The sequence below is a fragment of the Oryctolagus cuniculus genome, chromosome 9 (assembly GCF_051225735.1).
Source record: "Oryctolagus cuniculus isolate XC-2025 breed Fujian yellow rabbit chromosome 9, ASM5122573v1, whole genome shotgun sequence".
NCBI classification, from domain to species: Eukaryota; Metazoa; Chordata; class Mammalia; order Lagomorpha; family Leporidae; genus Oryctolagus; species Oryctolagus cuniculus.
Genome location: NC_142875.1, coordinates 110,553,696 through 110,569,077, shown reverse-complemented (window position 1 = coordinate 110,569,077; position 15,382 = coordinate 110,553,696). Strand labels below are relative to the sequence as shown.

The 15,382-nt window shown below is 42.9% G+C and overlaps 1 protein-coding gene across 5 annotated transcripts in view; it reads left to right on the top strand.

The window, feature by feature from the left end:
- The window catches only part of GPR19 (G protein-coupled receptor 19), a 36,888-nt gene extending 22,375 nt beyond the window's left edge, over nt 1-14,513 (top strand). For 3 of the 5 annotated variants that reach the window (XM_070049398.2, XM_051850782.3, XM_051850784.3), the window contains one exon: nt 13,086-14,513. In XM_070049398.2, the coding sequence (XP_069905499.1) occupies nt 13,086-14,355 (1,270 nt within the window). In that variant the 3' untranslated portion in view covers nt 14,356-14,513. Of the gene's footprint in view, nt 1-10,680; nt 11,320-13,057 lie in introns of those variants that run through there. The other 2 variants (XM_051850785.3, XM_089304616.1) reach the window with 2 other exon arrangements.
- Nucleotides 14,514-15,382: the final 869 nt, after the last annotated feature.

Genomic DNA, 15,382 nt, shown 5'->3' with positions numbered 1-15,382 from the left:
GCTTGATCTGGCTAACATGCCATTATAAAATCTTCTCCAACTTTTTTTTTTTTTTTTTTAGAATTATTTATTTTATTTGAAAGCCAGAGTTACATAGAGAGAGAAGGAGAGGCAGAGAGAGCGAGAGGTCTTCCATCCGCTGGTTCATTCCCCAATGGGCCACAACAGCCTAAACTGTGCTGATCCAAAGCTTGGAGCTTCTTCCGGGTCTCCCATGCGGGTGCAAGGGCCTAAGGACTTGGGCCACCTTCTACTGCTTTCCTAGGCCATAGCAGAGAGCTGCATCGGAAGTGGAGCAGCCAGGACTCGAACTGGCGCCCATACGGGATGCCGGCACTGCAGGTGGCAGCTTTACCCGCTACGCCACAGTGCCGGCTCCTAAATCTCCAGTTTGGAGAAAGTTGTGTTCATTTATTTGGGCCTCAATAATTTTTCCCTTAAAAGTGTTGTTTAAGTGATGATTAGGTATCTAGGCCCCTTCATAAAAGCTATTTACCCTTAACAAACCTAAATCATGTGACTGATGTTAGTATGGTTATACTAATATTTTAAAAATTTTTATTTATTTGTTTGAAGTGTAGAAAGACAGACACAGACAGTTCCCATGCACTGATTGACTCCCCAAATGCCCACAGCAGCCAGGGAGGCTGGACCAAAACCAGGAGTTGAGGAACTCAATCCAAATCTTCCACCTGGGCGGCAAGAACTCAACTGTTTGAACCATCACCTGCTGCCTCTTAGATTTTTACACTAGCAGGAAGCTAGAAGTAGAAGTGGATCTAGAATTTGAGCTCAAGCACGCCAATGTGGGATGTAGGTACCCTAGCTTCGTTTTAACCACTAGACCAAATACCTACACCTGGTTACTAAAATGTGTCTGTCATATGATTTTAAAAACTATTGAGCCAACAGTAGTAAGAATGGTAATTTTTGAAGCACTTGCTGTATGCCAGACACAGAGGAAGGATTTCATAGGAGTATAAACTACACAAAAATACAAGTCACTATTTTCCTTGTACCAAGCAGATTTAAATGTCTTAACTCATTAACTCCTATATATGTTCTCTCATTCAATTCTCATGATCGGATGAAATAGGAACTAATTATGCTTACCTTACTGATAAAAGAACTGAAGTACAAGAGGGCTAGGTAACTTGCTCAAGGTCACACAGGTTAGTGAGTGACAAAAATAGGATTTGTACTTCAGGTATCTGATTTCAAAGCCTGTGTTCCCACACTTTGCAATATGCTTGTACTGTGAGATGGAAAATATATGTATTTTTTTCAGTAGATTATGTTCCAGTATAGATTTGCCAGATGTAGCAAATAAAAATACTGGACATCAATTAAGTATTAATAGGATATTACATGTGACATACAAGCAGAATTCAAAAAGTCCCTGGAAAAATAGAATAAAAAGATAGTCTATTTGGATACAGAAATTTTTAAATCCATTCATATTTCCATGGACTTTTTGAGGGTGCTCATGCTTATGGTAAAAATATATTTATCTGAAATTCACATGTAAATGGGCATCCTATATTTTATCTGGCTGGCACATTAGGAGAGCATGTCTTATACTCTCCAATTTTCTTCCTTCCTTCCTTTCTTCGTTCCTTCCTTCCTTCCTTCTTTATTTATTTATTTATTTATTTATTTGAAAGGCAGAGTTGCAGAGAGGCAGAGAGACTGAGATCTTCCATCTGCTGGTTCACTCCCCAGATGGCCACAACAACCAGCGCTGTGCTGATCCAAAGCCAGGAGCCAGGAGCTTCCTCCAGGTCCCCAACACGGGTGCAGGGGCCCAAGGACTTGGGCCATCTTCCACTGCTTTCCCAGGCCATGCAGAGAGCTGGGCCGGAAGTGGAGCCAGGACTCGAACTGGCGCCCATATGGGATGCTGGCACTGCAGGCAGCAGCTTTACTGGCTACGCCACAGCACTGGCCCCTCTGGTTTTCTTGTTTCCCCACTGGAATCATGCTGATGGATGCCTGGGTCACCTTAAATTGTTCTAAAAGGCACTTAGTTACGTCTTCCCAGCACAACAGCCACAAAGCAAGATAGCAAGTCAGGAAGCCTCAAAAGAGCCTGGGTGGCCTCCTGAGCCATCCAAGGTCAAGGATGTAAATTCAGGACCTTGGAATAAGTTGCCCCATAAACCCTGCTCTACTGGAAGTGGTGTGATGGTAAATGTTTAACACCTGTTCTGCAGAGAGGACAAACCCTGATTTGTGGTGCTTGTTGATTTGTGTGGTGTGAATATTCCTATCATAGTTGATCACGATACCAGCATGGTGTCATTGAACCTGTAGATGGGAACTGGTATGTATAACTCCTTCCATGGAAGGTAGCCACTGTTAGAGGCATTTCTTTTTTCATATACAGGTAAATTAAGCCTACATAACAGTGAAAGGTTTAAGAGAAATATCTACCACCATGGTATTTTCTGATATAAAACAGTTAGGTGGTAGGCATTTGGCACAGCCATTAAGATGCCCTTGATAGCCCTACATCCCATATAGGAGGGTTTGAATTCTGGCACCACTTTCAATTTTGACTTCTAACTAATGTGTACCCTGGGAGGCAGCAGATGATGGCTCAAGTGCTAAGGTCCCTGAATCTCATCTGGAAGACCTGGATTGAGTTCCTAGCTTCTTCTGGCTTTGGCCTAGGCCAGCCCTAGCTGTTGAAAGCTCATGGGCAGTGAACCAGCAGATCGAAGATCCTTCGACTCTCTGTCTGTCTCTCTCTCTCTCTCTCTCTATATATATATATACACACACACGCATATAAAAATCAAACATACAAGTAAAAATGAAAATAAGTAAAAATGTAAAATAAAACAATTAAAATTTTAAAAGATAATTTCCTCCTTGGGGTAAAACATTGACCAAACTTTTTCCTCACTTCAGTTCACACTGCTTCTATTCTGCATTTAAAAGGCAACAGTTAATCATCAGTCATCATGAATGTCTAACACTCACATTCTTTGTTCTGAAGAAAGGCTCTGCCTCCTGACCAGCAAGTCTGCTGCACTTCTCATGCTGAGCCTCCATGCAGAACATGGTGGGAGTGATTGTGTTGTTTTTTAAATGCTCACTGTGTCACATATTTGTGAGCTGGCATATTGAACAGATGTGTCTGTGGGAAGGCAGGAACCTCTAGGGAGTAACTGTGTCTTCCTGTGTTTAGAGGAGTCAAAAGGACCTGCCCAGAAAGAGCCAGTCTGACCCTCTGAATCCAGAGCAGACCCTCTGTGGCCTCCCTGGGGAATGAAGCCCTGAGTATAATCAGGAGCAAGAAGTGGGCAATCTTCAGATGACCCCTGGAGAAGGACTTCAGTTTTTCTCAGTTGTAAAACAGAGCCAATAATACCTAATTGGAAGGGTTATACATATAAAATGCCTGATATACATTGAGCACAAAATAAGGACTACCTCTTGTACTACTGATTCTATAGCCACTGTCTTTGTTGTGATTATTCTTATTACTCATTTGCAAATGGCCTTATGTATCTGCTTAGCTCCAACAGATAATTTCCATTCTGCAGAAGATGTTTCTGTTGTTTTTTAACAAGATCATATAAAAATTCTTTGACATTAAGTTTTTAAACAAATCTCAGAAATAAAAATGGCCTTCCTATATACTGAGAATATCAGTCTTTATAATTTTGGGAGGGAAAGCAAATTGGTGTTTAGAATTTTTTTTTAAAGATTTTATTTATTTATTTGAAAGGCAGAATTACAGAGGGAGAGACAGAGAGAAAAGTCTTGTGGCTGCTGGTTCACTCTCCAAATGGCCACAGCAGCTGGAGCTGAGCTGATCTGAAGCAAGGAGCCAGGAGCTTCATTTGGGTCTCCCACGGGGGTGCAGGGGCCCAAGTACTTGGACTGTCTTCCACTGCTTTCCCAGGCCATAGCAGAGAACTGGATCAGAAGAGGAGCAACCAGGACATGAACCTGCGCCCATCTGGGATGCTGGCACTGCAGGCGAGGCTTAGCCCACTACGCCATAGCGCTAGCCCCTTGTGTTTTTATTTTGTTTGTTTGTTTTTACAGATTTTATTTATTTGAAAGGCAGAGTTACAGAAAGAAAGGGGGTTAGGAAGAAAGATAGAGATCTTCCACCCACTGGTTCACTTCCCAAATGGCTACAATGGCTGGGGCTGTGCCAGACGGAAACCAGGAACAACTTCTTGTTCTCTCACATGGGTGCAGAGGCCCAAGGACTTGGGCCATCCTCTGCTGCTTTCCCAGGCATTATAGTAGGGTGCCAGATTGGAAGTAGAGCAGCTGAGACTTGAACCTGTGCCGGTATGGGATGCTGGCATTGCAGGTGGCAGCTTAACCCATTACAACAGTGCCGGCCCCAGGTAGAGTTTTTTTGAGTTTAGAAGAAACCAGGTACTTTGCTTGCCTGGGACTGGACCTGGTAGGACTGAGGAACACAAAGTTCAGCTATGTCCCCCATTTGTCCTTTTTTCTTTTTAATGTTTATTTATATATTTATTTATTTGAAAGGTGACATTACAGAAAGGGAGAGGCAGAGGCAGAGAGAGAGAAGTCTTCCATCCACTGGTTCATTCCCTAAATGGCTACAGTAGCCAGGCTGGGCCAGACAGAAGCCAGGAGCCAGGAACTTCATCCAAGTCTCCTACATGGGTGCAGGGGCCCAAGGCCTTAGGCCATCTTCTGCTGCTTTCCCGGGCATATTAGGAGGGAGCTGGATTGGAAGTGGAGCAGCCCATATGGGATGCTGGGACTGCAGGCAGCAACTTAATCTGCACTGGCCCTCTTGTTCGTCTTGGTGCTTCTCTTTCCCTCTCATTGGTTTCCAGTCATTTGTTATCCAAGAATGATTTTTTAGAAAGCTTAAATCAAGACACATACAAATACAGAATGAATACGTGTCAAGGATTGATTAATTTATATTTGGAAGCAATTAATTTATTTTGGAGAAATCAGTATGTATAGGCATTTTTTTTTAACTTTTATTTAATGAATATAGATTTCCAAAGTACAGCTTATGGATTACATTGGCTCCCCCACCCCCATGACTTCCCTCCCACCCGCAACCCTCCCCTTTCCCGCTCTCTCTCCCCCTCCATTCATATCAAGATTCATTTTCAATTTTCTATATATACAGAAGATCAGTTTAGTATACATTAAGTAAAGATTTCAACAGTTTGCACCCACATAGAAACACAAAGTGAAAAATACTGTTTGAGTACTCGTTATAGCATTAAGTCTCAATGTACAGCACATTAAGGACAGAGATCCTACATGAGGAGTAAGTGCACAGTGACTCCTGTTGTTGACTTAACAAATTGACACTCCTGTTTATGGCATCAGTAATCTCCCTATGCTCCAGTCATGAGTTTCCAAGGCTATGGAAGCCTTTTGAGTTCACCGACTCTTATCTTATTTAGACAAGGTCATAGTCAAAGTGGAAGTTCTCTCCTCCCTTCAGAGAAAGGTACCTCCTTCTTTGAAGACCTGTTCTTTCCACTGGGATCTCACTCACAGAGATCTTTCATTTAGGTCCTTTTTTTTTTTTTTGCCAGAGTGTCTTGGCTTTCCTTGTGTATAGGCATTTTTAAATAAGAGTGTCAGTATAAGATTGCTAGGGAGACACAGAACGGGTTAATGTACCACAGAGCACTAAGTCCCATAACATTAATTTTCCTGCTAGACAGAAATTTACAAGTTAACATGTAACTTCACAGTATCTTGGCGCTTGTCAAATAGTAAATAGCAAAATGAAGCATAAATACATTTTCCCAGAGATTTAAATAATCCTTGGAGAGGCCCATTCATAACTATCCCAGGGGAGTGGACATTTAGCCTAGTTGTTAACATGCCTGCATCCCACATTGGAGTTTCCTGAGTACAACTGCTGGATCAAGTTTCTGACTCCAGCTTCTTGTTAATATGCACTGGGAGGCAGCAGTGATGGCTCAAGCAATTGGACTCCTGCCATCCACATGGGAGACTTGGATTTTGCTCCTGACTCCTAGTTCTGGTCCCAGATCAGCCCTGGCATGCGTTTGGGGAGTGAAACAGCAGATGAGAGCTCTTCCTGTCTCTTTGCTGCTCAGTTTTTAAAATCAAGATAGGATATGTCTCCTTGTTCTTAAAAAATTACTGTATTATATTTATTTGAAAGGCAGAGAAATAGAGGAGAGGAAGAGACAGATCTAGAGATCTTTCATCCACTGGTTCACTCCCCAAATGCTCCCAGCAGCCAGGATCTCCCATGTGGTTGTCAGTGACCCAAGTACTTGAGCTATCATCTGCTGCCTCCCAGGATGTACATTAGCAGTGAGCTGGTATCAGAAGACCTGGGACTGAAACTCAGTGACACCAATATGAGATGTGGTTGAAGTTCTAGCTGCTCCACTTCCAATTCAGCTCCCTGTCAATGTGCCTAGGCAAGCAGCAACAGATGACCAAGTACTTGAGGCCCAGGGGGAGAGAGAGAGAGAGAGAGAGAGAGAGAGAGAGAGAGATCTTCCATCTGCTGGTTCACTCTCCAGTTGCCCACAGTAGCAAGGTTTGGGCAAGACCAAAGCAGGAACCAGGACTCCATCCAGTTCTCCCACTTGGGTGGCAGGGGCCCACATACTTGGGCTATCTTCCACTGCCTTTGCAGACACAGCAACAGGAAGCTGGATTGGAAGCTGAATAGCCGGGAGTCAAACTGGTACTCCAACTCGGCATGCTAGCATCACAACTGGTGTTTTAACCCACTGCACCACAATACTAGTCCTGATAAGTACATAATTTAATAGATGAATTATTACTTTTTTAGATAATATATAGAAAGAGACAAAGGCCTCTAATAACTTAACCCAATGGAATATTTCAAAATTGACGGGGAAGAGAAAGATTAAAAAAATGATGAAAAAAAATTTTTTCCCTTTTTTTTTTTTTTTTGACAGGCAGAGTTAGTGAGAGAGACAGAGAGAAAGATCTTCCTTCCATTGGTTCACCCCCCAAATGGCCGCTATGGCCGGCGCACTGTGCCGATCTGAAGCCAGGAGCCAGGTGCTTCCAAGCACTTGGGCCATCCTCCACTACCTTCCTGGGCCACAGCAGAGAGCTGGACTGGAAGAGGAGCAACCAAGACAGAACCGGCGCCCCAACTGGGACTAGAACCCAGAGTACTGGCGCCACAGGCGGAGGATTAGCCTAGTGAGCCGTGGCGCTGGCCGAAAAATTTTTTAAAAGATATTTTATTTATTTGAAAGAGTTACAGAGAGAGGTAGAGATAGAGAGGTGTTCCATCTGCTGGTTCACTCTCCAAATGGCTGCAACAGCTGTGGCTGAACCGATCCAAAGTCAGGAGCCAGGAGCTTCTTCCAGGTCTCCCACATGGGTGCGGGGGCCCAAACACTTGGGCCATCTTCTGCTTTCCCAGGCCATAGCAGAGAGCTGGATCCAGTGCCACAGCACTGGCCCCTGAAATCTTTCTTACCATTCCAAAAATGACCACATATGGATGACTCTGAACATAATTACTAATTAATTGGCCCCATGTTTCAGAAATAAGCCTTTGAAGATATTTATTTCCAAATTAATGGAGCAGGGGAGACCTTTGTGAAATCTTACTTTTAGGCCCTTGAATTTAATTACAGTATGGCAGGTTTGAGGGCACCTTAATGACCTTCACTCACCCTTAGATGAGACTTGTATTTCATGTAATTGTTGACCTGGGTGACTTCAGTTTCATCTGTGCTGCTCTTATCAGGAGTCATATTTTATCCTGTCACCATGATCACAAATGTTTTAGCTCCCTGAGAGTACACATTGACTTTCTACATCTTCATTTGATTCTCCTAGCAGAGGTACATAGAGTAATTTATTTCAGCTCTCTGTCTTTATGGATCTGATTCACTATATATTTAATAAGCAGTTATTAATGTAAAGAACTTGAGCAGAAGCCATGGAGCATGGAGAAAAGCACAATGCCTTCCCTGCAGGAGCCCTTGGTGGAGTAGGGAACACAGAAATGTGGATGCTTTCTGAAGCAGTGATTCTTAATCTTGGCTGCACATTAGGTTCGCCTGGGGAACTGAAACATCCCAATGACTGGGCTGCACTCCAGCCCAATTAAATTAGAATCCCAGCGGGTAGGACCCAGGCATCAGTATTTTAAAAGCTCCCTGTGAAAGTGCAATATATTGCTAAGCTAGAGCAAAACAAACTTGGAAAATGGTATAGTAACAGACTGACAAAAGTGCCGTATGAACAAAAGTACCATCCCACCATTCTGGGTGTGCTAATATTCTCTGTCCAACCACATCTCCACTCATGAATGTGCAAGATACACAACACGTGATAACCATAGGAAACCTTTTGGTCAGTTATATTGGAAGGCATTTAGAAAGTGTATATTATTGCTTTTTATTTATTTGGAAAGTAGAGAGAGAGGGAAAGGTCTTCCATCTGCAAGATCCCTAAATGCCTGTAGCAACCAGGGCTAGGCCAGGCTGAAGCCAGAAGCCTGTAAGCTCAGTCCGGGTCTTCCACATGCGTTCAGGAACCCAACTACTCGAGCCATCATCTGCTGCCTCCCAGGATGTGCATTAGCGGAAAGCTGGAAGCGGAAGAGGAGCTGGGACTGAGACCCAGTGACTCCGATATAGGATGTGAGCATCCCAAGTGGTGACTTCACTGCTCTGCCAAATACTTGTCCGATTAACTATTCTGGGAAGTATGGCCTGAGGGAAACCTTGTCTCTAAGGGGAAAAGGTCCCAAAAACATCAGTCCAAGAGGATGACCCCCAGATTCATTCCACATGCTTGTTCTCTTCCCTGGAATTGTTTGCTCGTGTCTTTCTGAAGTCAAAAAGTTGGCCTCTAAGCACCCAGCCCTAACCTTACCTTTATTGTGAAATCTTCTCTCTCTCTCCACCTATTCCAGGCAAAATTGGGTTACTCTTTTTCTCTGCTACTTAGCTGCTTGTATGTATGTATGTATATATGTATGTGTGTATGTGTGTGTGTGTGTTTAGTAGTTAATTACAATTATTGCCTAATTTAGTCAGAGTATGGCAGACTGCATAGTTTATAGATCTTACCCATTTACATTTCCCAGGTCCCCAGCACAGTTTCTTGGTTTATTAAATGAATAGAGCTGCAGCAGTTTTAGGTGGAGTGAGAGAAGTTGTACCACCAGCAGGGGGAACCTAGTCTCACGAACTTGGGCTCTGTTCTGTCTCCGAACACCAGGATCCTCTGCTTCTAAGAAGTCAGAGACACACTCACTGGTGTAGCAATGAGCTATGAAAGGAAGAGAGAAACAAAAAAGACATTCACAGGATTTAAAGTATAGGTATTGACCAAGCACAAGTGCCTGTGCCACCAACTGCTATTTTATTTAGGCCATAGGCCTTACCCAAAAATGTTTAGAATACCTTCCTCCCTGGGAAAATTGCCTGTCTGGGAGCAGGTATTTGGCACAGTAGTTATCATATCGTGTCATACCATATTAGAGTGCCTGGTTTGAGTCTCAGCTTTGCCCCAATTCCAGCTTCCTGCTTATGTGCACCCTGGGGGAGGCAGTGATGATGGCTCAGGTACTTGGGTCCCAGTCACCCATGTAGGAAACCTGAATTGTATTCCTGGCTCTTGGCTTTGACCTGGCCCAGCTCCAGCTATTGGGGGTGATTAGAGGGTAAACCAGCATTTGTTGATCTCTCTCTGCCTTTCAAATAATCTTTCTTTCTTCCTTCCTTTCTTTTTTTTTTTTATTTTTTTTGCCAGGCAGAGTTAGACGGCGAGAGAGAGACAGGAGAGAGTTATAGACAGTGAGAGATAGAGAGAGAGAGAAAGGTCTTCCTTCTGTTGGTTCACTCCCCTAATGGCCGCCACAGCCGGCGCTGCACTGATCCGAAGCCAGGAGCCGGGTACTTCCTCCCGGTCTCCCATGCAAGTGCAGGGACCCAAGTAATTGGACCATCCTCTGCTGCCCTCCTGGGCCACAGCAGAGAGCTGGACCAGAAGAGGAGCAACCGGGACTAGTACCCGGCGCCCCAACTGGGACTAGAACCCCGGGTGCCAGCGCCACAGGCGGAGGATTAACCAAGTGAGCCATGGCACCGGCCTCAAATAAATTTTTAAAAAGAAAGAAAATTACTTGTATTTTTTATTAATTTGTACACAAATAAATGGTGAAACATCTATTTCAATTTTATAAGTATGAGGGTCATGAAGTATAGAGTTTTCTAGGACAGTGATAATTTTAGATCTTATGTCCTGTTTTCAGACTATGTATCCTGATTTTTTTAAATGGAAAGTTTGGTTGCTGTTGTTACAGTTGGCTATTATTTGGCCAGCATGCTTCAGGGCCTTTTAGTAATTCAAATATCTAATTATCTTACAGTTCTCTTTGAGAGCTTAAGTAGGGCTGCTTCATGATTTTTGGTGTTTTTTTTTTAGAAGTTAAATAGGGCTGCTTTGTATTTGTTTGTTTGTTTTTCAGTGCCTAAAGATATTAGGCTGTTCAGTACATTGCCTTGAGTGCCCTACGTTTGTTGAAGGTGGTTTATTGATGAAGACAATATATAGTAACAATCCTCTTCCTACCATACATTAGTGTAAATACCCTTAAAGGAAAAAATGGATCATTAAGAATTGTTCTGTACTGAGAACTGTTCTTTAATCTTGCCTCTGCAGAAATGTTTCTCTGTGAATATGGTCACAGGAGCCCGCCAAGAGGGAAACCAGTCTCTACCAAAGCCTGTTGCTGGAACGATTTCCTCTTGTGCCCCAGGCCAGATGGACAGTCAGCAGTATGGTGGCTGCAATGCCACATGAGCTTCTTCCTTTAAACTTTTGATTTATTTTTATTTTTTTTGAAAGATTTTATTTATTTTACTTGAAATTCAGGGTTACACAGAGCAAGAAGGAGAAGCGGAGAAAGAGAGAGGTCTTCCATCCGCTGGTTTACTCCCCAGATGGCCGCAAAGGCCAGAGCTGCGCCGATCTGAAGACAGGAACCAAGAGCTTCTTCTGGGTCTTCCATGTGGGTGCAGGAGCCCAAAGACTTGGGCCGTCTTCTACTGCTTTCCCAGGCCATAGCAGAGAGCTGGATTGGAAGTGGAACATCCGGGTCTTGAACCAGCTCTCATATGGGATGCTGGCGCTTCAGGCCAGGGCGTTAACCTGCTGTGCCACAGCACCGGCCCCTATTTTTTACTTACTTGATAAAGAGAGTCAGAGATCTTCCATATACTGGTTCACTCCCCAAATGCTGTCAACAGCCATTGGTAGGCCAGCCAGTTAAGAACCAGGAACTTAATCCAGGTCTTCCAGGTGGGTGGCAAGGACCTGAGTTTCTTTTTTTTTTTTTTAGGACCTGAGTTCTTGAGTCAATGGCTGCTATCTCCCAGTGTACACATTAGCAGGAAGATGGAATTGGAAGAAAAGCCAGGGCTTGAACACAGGCACTCAATATAGTATGCAGGTGCCCCAGTAGTATGTTAACCTCTAGGCTGACACCACCCTGTTTCTTTAGTGCACAAAATTTTGAAAATATTCATGTTTATCCTATTTCTTTTACTATGATTATAATGGATTCACTTGCTGTGCTTTCTGTTTAATGAATTCAGGCCAGATAAAGCCTTTATCATCTACCTTTGACCAAAATCACCTGATTTTTAATTGAATGACCTGCAGTTATACAATATTTTACCTGTTAAAAAGTGTACTTTTTTCCTCACTGAATAATACAAAAAAAAGCATGAAGTAGAGGCTAAAATTCATAGTATTCTTTGATAGTTAAGGATCATAAGCCTTTAAAAAGTTGCTGAGTGATAGTAATAGTAATATTTTGTTGTTTTTAATCAATCATCTGAAAACCCTGTGTCGCTCCCCCTCTTCGTGGAGGAACGACACTAGACCCTGTGCTGTTCTTTCTGTCTGCTCGGCCCTCCCCGGGTTTGCTGCTGGTTCTTCCCGGGTTGGCTACTATCCCTTCCACCTCCGTGGAAGGGCAGTTCCCCCTGGCCACATTCCCCACTTCCGCAGGGGAGCGGCACACCGCCGGCCGGCTCTTCTCGGGGGCTGCACAGGTATTCACCTTAGATGTTCCCCATAGATGTTCCCGGTGCATGCCGTCTCTCTCCTCCTTTATAGTCCTCCTCCGCCAATCCCAACTCGGCTGCCCACATGCCGAGTACGCTGCTCTCCAATCAGGAGCAAGTCCTACAGTTAATTGGTTGAACTGGAGGCAGCTGTGCGGAAGCTGTTTACTTCTCTCCCAGCGCCATATTGTGGGAGAGCAGATGCATAGAATAAGTCTTAATTCCGGTAACTCAGTCTAGTCCAGGTTGCTCCCCACACCCTGAAGTCTCTGTTATAATCTGCATACATTCCTGAGTGAATATTTGTTAATGTTCTTCAGTCACTATGTTATTTTATGAAACAATATCAACAGAAAAGCATCAAAATGTATGTCACTGAGAGGTAACAAACCATTAGTACAGGAGCTACATCATCTTTCAGAAAAAGCAAGCTCTTTTTAGACTGTGTCACACTGTTGATTGCTCCACATGTTATCACAAGGAAATAGAAAAAATGATAGAAAATCTGCTGTGTGTAAGGGCAGGGTCTTCCCCAATAGCCCGTCTGTGTCCACAGGCTCCTGTTATTTACATTGCTGACATCTGTGTGTTTCCATCTACCCAAGCTTCTTTAGTTTTTGGACATTTAGGAACTTCTCACATACCTGCCCGGAGTGCCAACAGCTTATCAGCTGGTGGCACCCTTACCAAGAGCAGATTTGCACTTCCATGATCCTCAGTGAATGAAAAACACGGGTATGGAAAGGAGTGGGTGTGGCAGGACTAAGGGTCGGAGAGAGTGATGCAAGGATGACCCTGATCTCATTCTAAAATGAAAAAAGCATAAAAAAGATCAGAATTTTTTCTGGATAGTAGTTATGTTTTCTTGCTAGTGTACAAATCCTACTTGTTAACAGATGACAACCAACCCAAGTGTTGAGTAAGATTGTTAGCATTAGTAATTAGTCTGTGTGACACCATTTTAACAGGAAGCCTCATTCTTCTTTTTTTATCCAGAACTAAGAAGGAAAAAATGAATATGGTTTTTGCTCACAGAATGGACAACAGCAAGCCAGCTTTGGTTACCCCTACTCTTCTGGTACCCCTCCACAACCACAGCTGCACTGAAACAGCCGCACCTCTGCCAAGCCACAGCCTGACCGAATTACATGAGGAGCACAATGGGATGAGCAACAGAACAGACCTTCAATACGGACTGAAACCTGGGGAAGTGGCCACAGCCAGCATTTTCTTTGGGACTCTGTGGTTGTTTTCTATCTTTGGCAATTCCCTGGTTTGTTTGGTAATCCATAGGAGTAGAAGGACTCAGTCTACCACGAACTACTTTGTGGTCTCACTGGCATGCGCTGATCTTCTCATCAGCATCGCCAGCACACCATTCGTCCTGCTCCAGCTCGCCGCTGGCCGGTGGACACTTGGCAGTGCTATGTGCAAAGCTGTGCGGTATTTCCAGTATCTCACTCCAGGCGTCCAGATCTATGTGCTCCTCTCTATCTGCATAGACCGGTTCTACACCATTGTCTATCCTCTGAGCTTCAAGGTGACCAGAGAAAAAGCTAAGAAAATGATTGCAGCATCTTGGATCTTTGATGCAGTCTTTGTGATCCCCGTGTTCTTCCTCTACGGCTCTAACTGGGACAGTCATTGTAACTATTTCCTCCCTTCGTCTTGGGAAGGAACCGCCTATACTGTCATCCACTTCTTGGTAGGCTTTGTGATTCCATCTGTCCTCATAATCTTATTTTACCAAAAGGTCATAAAGTATATTTGGAGAATAGGCACTGATGGCCGAACAGTGAGGAGGACAATGAATATTGTCCCAAGGACAAAAGTGAAAACTATCAAAATGTTCCTCATTTTAAATCTATTGTTTTTGCTCTCCTGGCTGCCTTTTCATGTAGCTCAGCTGTGGCACCCCCACGAACAGGACTATAAGAAAAGTTCCCTTGTTTTCACAGCTGTCACATGGATATCCTTTAGTTCTTCAGCCTCCAAGCCTACTCTGTATTCAATTTATAATGCCAATTTTAGGCGAGGGATGAAAGAGACTTTTTGCATGTCCTCGATGAAATGTTACCGAAGCAATGCCTATACGATCACAACAAGTTCAAGGATAGCCAAAAAAAACTATGTTGGCATTTCAGAAATCCCTCCCATGGCTAAAACTATAACCAAAGACTCAATCTATGATTCATTTGACAGAGAAGCCAAGGAAAAAAAGCTTGCTTGGCCCATTAACTCAAACCCACCAAATACTTTTGTTTAATTTCTCAGAATTCTTTCAATTATTGTTATGCACTAGAGATTAAAAAGCTTTAACTATAAAAACAGAAGCTATTTACATATTTTTTCACTCAGCTCGCTGAGGGAAATTTCTTTGTAAAAATGCTTTCTTTTATTGATTATAGTTTTTGTGGTTTTTTATTCTGGTTGTTTTGTTTTTATTCTGGTTGTTTTTTAAGAAAACATTCACTTTGATCTCTAGTCAACAGTCCTTCTACTATCTTAGTTACATGCATTTAAAACAAAATGCTTTCCTACTTTCCATTTATCTTTAGGTCTGAAGCCATAACTGTACATATAATCTTTGGTTAACGATCCTGCCTAGTTGTATTTTTCTTCTCCTCGCTGAATTTTTATAACCATGGGCATCTGTTCCAGTGAAATTCCCCGTGTCACACATTCACACATTTTTTTTTTCCTTCTACTAAGCAACATTTAGGAAAAGTTCATTTGGTATGTTTCTACATTAACTTCTTTCAAGTAACCACTGGTCAGGTCTGCTATGGAGAGTACTCCATATACTAGAATATATTGGGACTTGCTGGGAAGTCTTCAGTGGTTGCATTTTAGCAGGGAGCTGGATCCAAAGCTTAGCAGCCAGAACTCGAACTGGCATATGATATGGGATGCCAGCATTGCAGGCAGCTGCTTAGCTCACTGCACCACATGCTGGTCCCCATTGGTTTCATTTTAATGAGGATTCTTAGGAAAAGAATGCTTATACAGAGAAACCTAAATTGCTCTCTCTCTTTTGAAATTATTCTTTTTAAAATTTTTAACTGGTACACAAAAATTGAACATATTTAAGGGGTACAATGTGATAATTTTCAGTACACGTAAACATTGTATAATGTCCAAAGTAAACCTAGCTATCTCCTCATACATTTATTTATTTATTTTATAAGTTCTTTTACAAATGCATCATTTTTATATAAAGATTTATTTATTTGAAAGGCAGAGTTACAAAGAGGCAGAGAGAGAGAGAGAGAGGTCTTCTATCCACTGGTTCA